This window comes from Phocoena phocoena, chromosome 3 (genome assembly GCF_963924675.1).
Source record: "Phocoena phocoena chromosome 3, mPhoPho1.1, whole genome shotgun sequence".
NCBI classification, from domain to species: domain Eukaryota; kingdom Metazoa; phylum Chordata; class Mammalia; order Artiodactyla; family Phocoenidae; genus Phocoena; species Phocoena phocoena.
The window spans coordinates 80,423,983-80,437,555 of NC_089221.1; the positions used below are offsets into that span (position 1 = coordinate 80,423,983).

Consider the following 13,573-nt stretch of genomic DNA (forward strand, 5'->3'; position numbering starts at 1 on the left):
ACTACCACCACCAATTTATTATCTCTCTGATACAGATTCACTCAACAAGGCTAAAAGACAGTGCCACATGTAAGATGGAATAGCAATTACAGGAACATCATTTCCTGTAAGACCTACCATCCAAGCAGTTCTCTCCTTTAGCCTATGTGAAATCAGGATCCAACTCTCTATGTAGGCTTGTAATATTTATGATGCATAAATATATTTTCAATAATTAAAAACGGCAAACAATACTTACTTTGCAGTCTTTAAAAGGAGTAGTTTTTGACTGATTCCTGCTGAAATACTCATCTATGCACGCCTGAAACTTTTTGGAAATGAGAGCTCCATCTTCCCAGCTGCACTCTGAGTATGGAAGGCCCTGCCATTTGCAATAATAATCAGGATAGCCAGCAGCTGACTTTTGATTTGAATGAGCTGTGAGATAAATCAGGTATTTATTTTACTTTTTACACTGAATCTTATCCAAGGAATAATTCTTGGTTAAAAACTATACAAGTAAAAATAAGCCATCTGATTTACGATGCTCTATTATTATTATTATTTTTTTTTTTTTGTGGTACGCGGGCCTCTCACTGTTGTGGCCCCTCCCGTTGTGCAGGCTCAGTGGCCATGGCTCACGGGCCCAGCCACTCCACGGCATGTGGGATCTTCCCGGACCAGCACACGAACCCGTGTCCCCTGCATGGGCAGGCGGACTCTCAACCACTGCACCACCAGGGAAGCCCCTACTATTACAGTAAGAGCAAGCTACTGTATTTGACGTGTAAGCAGTAAATTTAAGATTTTTTTCAGATGACTTCAAGCATGGAAAGATAAATGTTTAATTAGAATCATTTATTACTAACCAATTATTCGCTCCACTATTTGATACTGCTTATGGAGATCATCTGTAAGTTCTTGCTGGCAATTATAATATTCCACATCTTCTGGAGAAGCATTTTTCAACCTGAAAGATTATTAATCCAAGAACAGACTTAAAAATCTCCCCCAATAACCCATCCCCCAAACACCATCTGTAGCACAAAATCTCCCATTTTGCCACTCATCATGTGAATCAGTTTGAATAATGAAGAAACTGAAAAAGAAATAAAGTTAAGCATCATTAATTTTTAACTCTAAGATAAAACATACCATCTTTTTGTTTCCTGATCTTTTTTCTTATAATTATCTAATTTTTTCATTCCTCTAACATTCTGCTGCTTAAGGGTTTCTTCTGTCTCCCAAGTATTGTGGATATGTGACCATCCTTTCCATTTAATTAAATACTGGATCTCTCCTGGTTCCTTGTTTTTTTCAAATCCTGCATTTGGGTCACCATCTGCTTCAACTGCATAGATGGTTGTAGTAGCACCAGTAGCTGAAAAAAAAAGCACAATACATTCCATATAATTCTGTTATAGAAGCATTTCAACTCAAAAATTCAAGAATATAAATAGAAAAATATATGCTCTTCTAAATAAAAAACAGGGTGTAAGAATTTATGGGAAATTATATTACACATTTATAAAAGAAACTCTGAATTCTAGAACAGAAAGATTATCTAATTTAATCCCCTCGGTTTTAAAATTAGAAATAAAAGGTCAAAAAGACAGCAGCTCACATGAGATCATACAGCAATATATGATAACTGATGACTGAAACATTAATAATTGGAAATTAAAATAACTAAAAATCATCTTTAAAAACTACATTTCCAAAATCACTATGTGGAAAAGACATCTGCACCCCCATGTTCACTGTAGCATTACTTATAATAGCTAAGACACTTTGGAAAGAGTGTAAGTGTCCATTGACAAATAACTGGATTAAAAAAAACGTGATACATACATATACATATACATGTACATATACAATGGAATACTATTCAGCCATATAAAAGGAGGAAATCTGCTATTTGTGACAACATGGATGGACCTTGAAGGCATCACGCTAAATGAAATAAGTCAAAGAAAGACATGCTGTGTGATCACACATATATGGAAAAGGGAGGGAGAAAAGGGAAGAATTCATAAAATGAGAGATCAGATTCATAGTTACCAGAGGTAGGGCAAGTATGATGAAGGTGGTCAAAAAGTACAAACTTCCAATTATAAGATAAATAAGTACTGGGTAAGTAATGTACAACATAATGACTATAATAAGCACTCCTGTATGGTATACCTGAAAGCTGCTAAGAGAGTAGATTCTAAAAGTTCTCATTACAAGGGAAATTTTATTAAAAATTCTATCTATATTGAGATGACAGATGTTAACAAAACTTATTATGGTGATCATTTCACAATATGTGTAAGTCAAGTAATTATACTGCCCACCTTGAGACTTATACAGTGCTGCATTGTCAATTATGTCTTAAAAAAACTGAAAGGAAAAAAATGCACGTCAAGGTAATTAAAAAGTAACTTACATATTTGAGATAGAAGAAAGAAGTTTTAAACCAAACCATATGTCAAATTGAAAATACTTTAAAAACAACCATTTATTTAGGCATGGTAACAGGAAAACTCAAACGCACAGGTTAAAAATTCCCTAATATCCGCAACGTATGATGAGATCAAATGGATACTTCCTGGGAAGAAAATATTCAGGCTAAGCAAAGTATATTTTATAGCAAATAAGAAAAAAATCCACCCTCTTGGCTTTCAAAGTTGAAAAATCTTCAAGAAATACTTTACTCTAGTAAATATTACTGAAACAACCAAAAAATAAATGTTTTTAAAAAAAATACCTCCTTTTCTCCCAATCCGACAATCCATAAACCGTTCTATTGTTTCAAATTCCTCTTCCTCGGGTTGAGGAACATCCTCTCCACAGACTTCAAGTAGGTCATCAGAATCTGTTTTCATTTCTTCGTCTTCCTTATAGCTAATATTGACAGTTGCTTGTCGACGAGAGCTTCTTTTATCATTATCATAGTCTTCTTCATCCTCCTCCTCCTCCTCAGATGAATCAATCTGTCTCTTTTTTTGTCCAATAATCTTTTTTCCATTTTTTGACTTAGATCTAGTGAAGACCAGGGGAGAGAGGTGTTTTACAGAAATACTGGCATAAAAACAAGATTTGAGAAACTGTGAGAAAAAGAACGAATACCTTCTATAACCAACAATTTTCAGAATCAAACCAAGAACATACTATACTTACCTATTCTGAGGTTTTCTACTTTTAACTTTGTTTTTTGGCTCATAATCAGATTCTGTTTCATCACAACTACTTTTATCTCTTTCTTCTTCAGATTCTGAATCTGAACCAGACTGAGATGGAGATCCTGACCCAGACATCTGCCAATCTTCACTGTATGTAAAATATATAAAGGATGTTATTCATACTTATCATATTGCAAATTATGTCTGATAAGATATAAAAATAATCAGGCTAAATTACATTCCAGCTGATATCAAAAATATTGCTTTCACCATTATAAAAATACTCAAATGTCTATAGAATAAGAAAAATGCTAGAAAATATTCTTCATAGATTTCTCCAACTCCATAGTTTTCTGTTAATTATTTAGTTATACCTCAATGAAAGGCAAATTAAGTGGATCTATTTTGACTATTAGTATAGATGAAAACACAGTATGTTAATTTGAAGTCACAGTGTTTAATTTTGAAAACCTTGTATAATTGTTATACTTGCCATTTCAAAAAGAGATTCTAATCCCTTTAATTTTCTGGAGATTGTGACTTTTAAAAACATACTCTTCAAAACTGATTTTTAAAATACAACACATTCATTAAGAAGCTTAAAATAAGGTATCAGAAAATGCAAAAACAAACAAAAAATTCCATCTTAACCAACATTCAATTATTACCTTAACTTTATTACTATTTTTAGTCTATTTAATTCCAATTAACATGTAAAGAAAAAAAATATTGGATGTATTGTTAATATTCTGCTATAATATAAACTTCAAATGAAAGATACACATTAAGTTCTTACATATACACTACATCCTGTCTCACAGCTGCTGTGCTACTCCATTGCTCTGCATGGCTTGCATCAATTATGACTGTGTTAAGGGTTACAAAAGCAAGCACACATGATAAACTTTGGTTTATGATAAAAAACATAATAGAGAAGCTAATTTTTTTATCTTGAGATTTTTTTTCAGCGTTTGCACATTAGACAATAGCAATAGCCAGGATATATGAAAGTCTCCGTTTTTATAATAAATATTATGATTTTTATATCCAACCAAATCTATCCATCATCCCAAATTACTTTTGTTTTAAAATATTCTTTGCTTGCACCCATGCTAAGTTCAGAAATTACTAACTCAGTGGAAGAGTTACAGTTGATGAGACACAGTAGTTGAAAATACACTTAGTAAAACAGAAGACAGATATGAAGAAATCAGCCAGAATGTAGCATAGCAATAAAAGGATAGAAAACATGATACAGTTAGATTCATGGATAGGATGAATGATCCAACAAATATATACAATAGATATGATCCAGTAAGACAGATACAATATATATCTATTAACTGTAGTAACAGAGAAGATTTACAGAATGGGAAAGAGAAAATGCCTAGAGATACAATGACTGAATTTTCAGAAACTAGTAAAACTCATGAATCTTCACATTAAAGAAACATAAAATAAAGTGCATAAAGTGGGATAAATAAATAACAAATCCAAAGCTGGATGCACCAAAGTGAAAGTGCAGAATACCCAAGACAAAGAGAAAAATAAGAGACAAGACAATGGAACAATGAGAAACGAGAGGAAAAAAAACTCAGACCATCTAAAATATCGGAACTGAGATCTGAGGTACTCTTAACACTTCCTGGGTCAGGATCTTTAAGAAATTACAGTGAGTTTCTAAATGAGTTCTACAGAAGAAATAAATTTCATGTGCAGATAAATAGTAAGGATAGCTATTAACATGAGAATCACCTAAAATCTATCATCTGTTGGTCCCTACACTCCTATATAGGTTTCTCAAGTTATCAAGATTTTCTGATATTGTGACTAAGAAGATCTTTGAAGTTTAAAAATATATAGGGGAGAGGGGTTATAGGAGATAAATGGTACAAAAAACTCAGGTTGTCACAGAAAGATAAAAGTTAAAAATTAATGGTTTAAATTAACCTAATAAAATGCCATGAACCAAGAAGTTCACTTTTGGCAACAATTGTTCATAAAGGAAGAAATACAAAATCATTAGGATTTTCTTGATATAAAAGTAATCAGTTGAACAAAACGGCATACTCTTTATGTTTTTTCCTTTTGACCTCACTCGATGAGTCATCAGAATCTTCACTGCTAGAAGAATCCTGTAGAGAAAAATATATAAAGTTAATGTTATTAATGATTAGAATTTAACCATAATACATTTTTATTACTTTTATTAACTTTTTATTACTTTACTACTTTTATTACTTTTTATTAACATTCACTTGAATAATAAAGGCTTTTTATCCATGTTATGTTTATACCAATAATTAGCACATAAAGTAATTAATAACATTTTTATTGCAAATATGTAACAGCTAGTGCAATTAGGTAAACATCACAATGCCAGCATTTTGTATAAAATCTTATAATCCACTGGCTCTGGAGACTATTACTGTTGCCTAGTATGGCCTCAAAAAGGAATCCTAATTGTTGGTATGTCAAATTTTCATTTAATATTTTTCTTCCTCATCAGGCAGTTTTTGATATACAAATATCCCCCACTCTTTGAAAGTTCAATTTCTACCACTTCACTTTTACAAAAAACCTTCATTGGTACCTGTTTTCACTAACTGAAAAAAATCCAAAGAGAATTTTTACTTTTACAAAAACCGGCAAAAAGCAAAAACAGTGTTCAGCATTTGTTTTGCAGAGAGCTGTTATAGAGGCAGCAAGGACGCGGAGCAGCGAGAACAGCACCTCCAAGCTCCTTCCCTGGGAACTACACTCTGCATCTCAGCACTAGCTGCCATAATTCTGAACTGTGTCTGTGAGCATCTGTGCTTTATCTCCGTTTATTCTGCACAACAGTTAGCAAGATGTGTCCTAAGGAAATAGCTTCTTTGCTTTGCACCATTTGGATGAGGAAAGGAACACTCTACTTTCGGATAGTTGGGGAAACCTACAGTTCTTCCTGAATGTCTTTGTGCAAACATACCTGCATGTGTGCTCATGTGCACACAGGAACTACATTGTTTACAGTTGCAGCCTATTCTTTTAAAAACATGTTGAGAATTCTCTTATTAATGTTCTGTACAAATATGACCTAACAGTATGGTATTTCTTCATATATGAGTGCATACATGTGTGTGTATTTTCCTAGTATTCATATTTACTTTATTCTAGTTTTGCTGTGATGAGCAAATGCACACAAATTTCTGTTGTTTGCTTTAGAAACAAGAGGAAATTTGGATAAAAATATGTCTACATTTCAAGGCTATTGATACACATATTTAAATTTAGTTATTTTCCTATCCTTTTAAAACCCTTCCTGTTTCTAGTAATTTCATAAATAGCTACCTAAATGATTACATATCATGTCTACTTTTCAGATAAGAGTTTTCACAATGAAAACTCACCTCTTCTGATCCACTATTAGATGAAGTTTGATGTTGCTGCTGCTGCTGCTGCTTCTTGAGCATTGCAGATCTCTGAACAGCCAGAATACTAGGGCTAGATTTCCAAAACTATAATAGAAATATAAACAAGTGAAGAACAAAGTTTTGAGAAAACTGGAAAAGGTTTAATTTATTGAAAAGTAGTACCAACATTTTCACTGCCTCCAAATAATAAATTAAGACTATTTTTCTTACTCACATTATACATAATACAATATTACTGCAATATAATTAAAATAAAATGCTGAGCTTTAGTTGCATATAAATAATTTATGGTGTTTTGAGTTTCACAGACAATCAATCAATATGTTCTTTGGTATTAAGACTATTATTTTCAAAGAAGATGTGATAATATATGACACCAGTGCTACTCAAAGTGCAGCTGCTATTTTTTTTAATTGGTGTGAGGTGAAGATGAAGAGCTTGAGTCAGAATGCAAATCAACTAAGCACAGTTTTAGTTCAACTGACTTTTTGTTTTTGTTTGTTTTTGGTAGCAAGACTTCCTGAATGAAGGAAGCTGTATGTATATTCTGGCCCAAGCATCTTATCATGACTGGTATTCTAAGTAACACTACTGTATACTATTCTGAGGTATAGACAAGTTTTAGTAAATCTTGTAATAGCCTTTTTTAAACAGAACGGCCCTTAGCCGATTCTACCATGTATCTTCAAGGAAGCAGAGTTCTATTAAAGTCTCCTATTAGCAATAAAGTATCTCCTCTGAAGATCTTGAAAGTAGAGATCACACTGTAAGATTAACAAAAAGACCTCACAAAGCCTTACATTTTTATCCATGAGACAATCAATGTTTATGCAACAATTTCTGCCTCAAAAAGAGAAAGTTTTGTATGTGTTCATTTTTATATGTTACAAAGTTTTGTATAGTTACAAAGTTTTGTATGTGTTCATATAGTTACAGACTGCTTCTCTTCCAAGCCAATCAGTCCACAGATACTAAACCACAAGCTTGAGAATCACTTAAAGTGTATTTTAATATTTGAAATCAACATTTTCTAAAAGCTAGATTAAGAATGCTCTAAACTAAAGCTATAAATTTTCCCAAAGTAATACAAGAAATCTACATTTCATTGGATAGTTTATTTATTACCTCAGCTCCATCAACTTTCGGTGGTTTTGCTTGAACTTTATTTTCTCGGGAATTGTCTGACTCAGACTCTGACTGACTGCCCGATTCGGATCCAGAATCAGAGTCACTGCTACCTGACTGGCTACTGCTTCCATCACTACTGCTTCCAGAACTTGAACCAGATCCAGAGCCTGACGCTGACCCAGAATCATCATCCGACTGGCTACAATTAGAAAATACACAGATTTCAAACAAAATTCATTAAAAAATTTAGTTTTTCTTAACTCAGCAAAAAGCCCCAGATCATTAAACCTTGTTTAGTTCATATGTCAACTGTCTATAACCAAACAAATAGAAAAGGAATTAATGTTAATCTCTGGTAATAACTGACATACTAGATAGATTTAGTACAGTTTGGGATAAAACACAAGCAATCAGATCACAATCTTCCTCCAAGATAATGAACAAAACCTACCAAGTACAGAATCCTGGGCTAGAAAGTTGGGAAAACAAAAAGTTTAAGCCGCAGTCCCTATCTTTAAAAGGGTATTTGATGTAGTAAACATAAAGAATGAATTCTGTGAAGAAAAGGTTAAATGTGTTAAAAATTCTTATAGCAAAAGGTAGAAAACAAATTAATTTGCAGTTTCAACTTGTTTTCAAGTTTACATTTTATGTTCTATCATCTCAAGGGAATGTAAATTATTACCACTAAACTATGATAAAATACAATTTACTAAAAAATAAGATCAGTAATTGCTTCTCTGAGAAAATTATTGAATCTTTTATGGTTCCTTAGTAATAAATCTGAAATAGAAAATTCTCAAATCTTTCCTAGCCTCTATACACACACATGTGAAAGCAATTAATAGTTCAATGAGAATATCTCATTCTCAGTCCAAAGTAGTCTAGAGATGGTCTGTACTAAATAAATGATTATATAAATTACTATTATCCAATAGGCCATTTGTTCACTTGGTGTTTCCATTTGAATAGTTGAAAACCAGGGCATTAAATTTTTGAAATACATGGTAGACTCAGCTTTTGATGTAATTTCATCTGGCTTCATGAGAAACAACCGGTAATATAATATATACCAACACACAGCAAAACTCAAGCTTCATGTTCTCTTGCTGTAATTTTCAGAAATACCACCAGATGGAGGTAATACTCTAAGAAAATCCTGCAATATCAAAAGGTAATCCCTTTCTAAAAGTAATTTCTCCTTTTCCAGAGCGAGAAGTTTCTACATGGAAACACAGACATAAAAGTTTTCAAGAAGACTTTTGATTCCAAAAGTTAGATATAAATTAAAATGCTTAAGGTGTGAACAAACATATGCCTATTTTTAAAATCTGGGAATCTAGTGGAATATGTTTTTCTACATTTCTATCACAATTTCTACTCTCTAGACACCTGGTTCAAGAACAGCATAGTGTCTTTTAATTAAAAAACAAAAACAAAATTTACCATACTGTATTTTACTTGGATCCCTTGAAATTTCAACAAGAATATCAGAGAAGATATTTTTCCTGACACAATTTTATTTTTCCTTTAACCCACTAGGCAAGAGACGTTTTTCATTTATTCAATAAACCTTACTGAGAACTTTCATTCGTTAGGCACTGGGAAGACTGAGATGAGACAAAGTCCTTACCATTAAAAGAACTTCTAACCTGTTATGGAGAGACAGTCATGTCAACCAATAAATACCACTCTGGGCATATTTAAGATAACTGAACTAGGAGTATGCACAACACTGAAGATACAAACAAGTTAGGTACAGTAATCGGGGAACATTTAAAGAAAGTGAAGATGAACTAATCCCTCAGGAAAGAAGAATTAAGCAGAGGGGTATCATTTTAACTGCTTACAAGCTTCTTGAGGGTAATGTTTATTTTTCCCAGCATACCTTACACAGGTGGGCGCTCAGTAAATACCTGAAAAGTAAATGGACGGATGACTGAATTTGGGAACTATCATGAGCCTATATTGTTAATTATATCTTGATTAGTCATGAAGTAGCTAGTCAAAATTCCTTGTTAATAAATCAAAATTCTTAAGTGAATGTAGGAATCTTCCTTTCATACTCTAGGCAAAAGTTGGCTGGAGATAAGCTAACAGCCTGAGCCTAGACTACTCTAAAGGCATATGTTTATTATTAGAATGTCTTCACCTTACGTATTAAAAGTATAAAGTATTTATTTTATTTAGTTGTTTATAGCAGGATTAAGAATAGACAAAGAATTAGTAAGGAATGTTTTACATACTTCCATAGAATGAACTACAGGATATAGTTAGGTAAAAAGAGCAAGATACAAAAGTGTTTATAGTATGCTTCCTTTGTATATGAAGGGGGAAATGTTTACACATAGTTGCTTATGCTTCTGAAAAAAGCAATAATGGCAGCATAAAACAATTAAATTAAAAATGGTTACCTACAAAGGGAGGGGAAGAAGAAAGTAGAGGGAACAAGGATTGAAATGAGTTGTCAGTTTCTGAACCATGTAAATGCTTTACATAATTTATTTTAAAAGGAAATCCTAACAATTGAGAGAAAATATATATAGGTTCGGGGGCGGGGGGGGAATCTATACTCAGACATAAAATTCTGAGCGAAAATAGGTGAAAAGCCTCTCCCTAATGAAGTAATTCTATTTCAGCCCACTGCTGCATATGCTCTTTCTAGACAGCCACTGCTCATAATGCTCTTTCTAGAATAAAAATTAAACATGGCCTAACTTGAGAAGTTTTCAGTGTTTCTGTAACAAAGGTCAAACACCTATGAGGTGCAGGAATTTGTCTCTGCCAACCTATCTCCAGCCACTTTCCCACATAAACCCTTAGTTTTAGTGATAGCAAACTACTTGTAATTCTCTGAGAGCTAGTTTCTCTTCCCACTTCCTGCTTTTGCATAATTACTTCCCTTTTTTTCCCCCACTATATAATTTCTACTTGAGCCTCACTTCATGGGTACTTCTCCCTCAAATCTCTCTTGACTCCAACATTAAATCATCTGAACATTAAATCAGGCTTACCTCAGCATTCCCACAGCATCCTGTACCTATTACTATCTTGCCCGTACACACATCATATAATAATCACTGTAGTTTTCTGTTTTCTTTTGTTTTTTGGTATCCTACCTTTGGTATTCTACCATATGTTCCTGGAATTCTTACTTGTTCTTTGTATGCTGAGCACTAAATGAAGGGCTCAATATATGTTTGGTGGGTGGATAAATGTCATAAGCAAACAAATCAAAGATATATATGGATACAACGTCTTACATAAAATTCACAAATCGAGTTTGACTATAAAAAATATTTCTAAGCTCCAATTAACATTTTATTTATTTAGGTAGTAATCAATAGCACTTATTTTTTAATACAACATAAGTATCTGTATACCACTTAAGAGTTATTACTTATATTAAACCTCACTAGCCCAACAGTAATAAGGTGGTAGATTATTAAAAACACTGAATTCTTTTCCTCATCTTTCTCAATTTACCAAAAAAAAAAAAAACCCACCATCATATTTATGGGTACTTTGATAAAATTATAGTTTTCTTAGGGTAAATTAAGTAGAAATACAACATTTAAACATAAAATAGCAATTAATGTTTCTTTTCAAGCTTGTTTCTATGCTCAATTTCAAATATAAATGAGAGTAATATAAAGAATTATCATTTATCTAACAACCAGCTTCGCAATTAACAACTCATACCAATCTTGTTTCAAATAATCCAGCTTCCCACAAACACACAATCTCAAACATGTTAAAATTTCATCCATAAATACTTTAGTACTCATATGTAAAAACAAACAACAAAAAAACTCCTATTTTTAAACATCCACAAAATGAGTATCATTTTTAAAACAAAATCACTTATTCCTTAATGTTAAATATGATATTATTATTAAATAGTATTAAATATCCAGTTTAGTTTATCTCTTTAGTTGATTTCGTTTCTTCATGGACTGGAAATCCAAACACAGTTCATATACTGCAACTGAATCACGTATTTAAGTCTCTTTCATTAACCTGACAGTTCCCTCTCCTTTTTTTTTCCCCCTTGCAATTTATTTTGTAGAATAAGTTAGGCAGTTTTTCCTGCAGACATTTCCTGCTTTCCAGATTTTACTGACTGCATCTCTGTGGTATTATTTCACAGATTTTTCTGTCCCTTGTATTCCTTGTAAACTGTTTGATCTAGAGGCTCAGATTTAAATTCAGTACTTCTTGGCAAGAATGTATTTTAAGAGTTGTTGTGGACTTCTATTAGAAAAAACAATGTTTGGTTGTCTCTTTTTGTATGAGGTTGTTTGATCTGTGTGTACAGGTTATTTCCAGCCTTATCCTTCCATGATACAGTTCCTCATAACCCCTACAGGGAATTCATCCACTATTTATTTAGAGGCAGTAAAATGGTGATATTATATCATTCTTTATTTACCCAGTATATCATTTCTTCACTAGTAGGTGGAATACTTCTTCTATAAGGAGAAAATTTCCCTCACCATATTTGTTAACTTTGAGGTACAGTTCATACAGGAAATGCACTTACATTTCTTTTCCTTCTTTTCCAGCTTTCAAAATGCTAGCATCCTTTCAAAGTAAGTAGACCAGTAATTTTCTAAGTCTCATTATGAACTCATGGATTTGAAGTTATTTGATGAGTTTTAACAATCCATTATCATTGTTAATGCCCAAATTGACCCCTCTTTAGCGAACAGGAAACCCTTTACTACTTCCTGAATCCTTTTCACAAGACCTCAAGTCGTCTTTGATAGCTTCCTCACTTTCTGGTCTGATGAGATGAACCACGCTCATCTTATATATTTCTTGCCTCAGACTGTAACTCAGGCATTTCATCAAAAAGCCCTGCTTCTGTTTAAGCTGGAAATTAAATTGCAGTCTGAGTACTAGGTGAGCCTATTACTACTGGATTGGTCATTGTTTTTAAGATTCTTTTTTTAATAAGATGAGACAATGAATTAAGAATTTACACTGTAATTCCAAGTCAAATTTGTAGGTTTTTTACTTCTCTGATTTTATATTTATACCATCACTTGGGTTGAGTTTCTTGGTTCCAAATGACACTAATAAAATTATTTATTTGCTTTATCTTAGAATATACATAACAGTTTCAAAATAGCAATAACATTGATTAACAATGTTAACTAAAAGTTAAGATGTCTTAACTTTTAGTTGAGACGTCTTAACTAAAAGTTAAGATTTCTTCACAATTCTTCTTGGCCTTCAGGAATACTCACCCCTACTATCAAATTACTGCTTTGAAGCCAACTAAAATAGTGATATTTTATTAGTGATATTAGTTTTGATCACCAAATTTCTGTATGGTCACTAATTTTGTTTAATTAGGGTCATTTGCTTTTTTTTCATTTTTAGGAACTGCTTTTTATTCACTTTGATCTAATCTTGCTTTATTATTTACTTGGATCCAACCTGAGCTACCAAAGTTATCAAAATCCAGCTTCCATCCTTGTCTCCTCTACACCATGACCTCTCTCCCCCTTCAGAAATTATTTTTTTAAGTTTTTCACTTATTTTCCCTTTTTCAATATAAGCAAATTATGAGTAAGAGTATATTTATATTCCCTTTTCACAAATGATCATTAACATATTTACAATCTTATATAAATGTCATATTATACACACATTGTATCCTGGAGGTCATTCCATAGCAGTGTAGGGATACAGTCCCCTTTCCTTTATGCAACTGCATATACTCCATTTTGTAGATACACCATAGTTTCAACCTGTCCCTCAAAGATGAACCAGTCTTTTGATACCACAAACAATGATACAAAAAAATGACCCTCTGCATATCTTTTTTGTATTTATGGCAGTGTATCTTCTTATTTGCTATTTATCAACCAATGTAAA

The 13,573-nt window shown here is 32.6% G+C and overlaps 1 protein-coding gene across 1 annotated transcript in view; it reads right to left on the reverse strand.

Annotated features, from left to right (window-relative positions):
- Positions 1-12,496, reverse strand: part of CHD1 (chromodomain helicase DNA binding protein 1) — a 52,769-nt gene extending 40,273 nt beyond the window's left edge. Inside the window, exons 1-11 of the mRNA XM_065873673.1 lie at positions 12,398-12,496; positions 8,816-8,909; positions 8,139-8,241; positions 7,685-7,886; positions 6,536-6,643; positions 5,214-5,278; positions 3,142-3,291; positions 2,729-3,003; positions 1,135-1,360; positions 849-949; positions 239-417 (exon numbers count right to left, since the gene is read on the reverse strand). Coding sequence (XP_065729745.1) covers positions 239-417; positions 849-949; positions 1,135-1,360; positions 2,729-3,003; positions 3,142-3,291; positions 5,214-5,278; positions 6,536-6,643; positions 7,685-7,886; positions 8,139-8,241; positions 8,816-8,909; positions 12,398-12,496 — 1,602 coding nt within the window. The remainder of the gene's footprint in view (positions 1-238; positions 418-848; positions 950-1,134; positions 1,361-2,728; positions 3,004-3,141; positions 3,292-5,213; positions 5,279-6,535; positions 6,644-7,684; positions 7,887-8,138; positions 8,242-8,815; positions 8,910-12,397) is intronic.
- Positions 12,497-13,573: the final 1,077 nt, after the last annotated feature.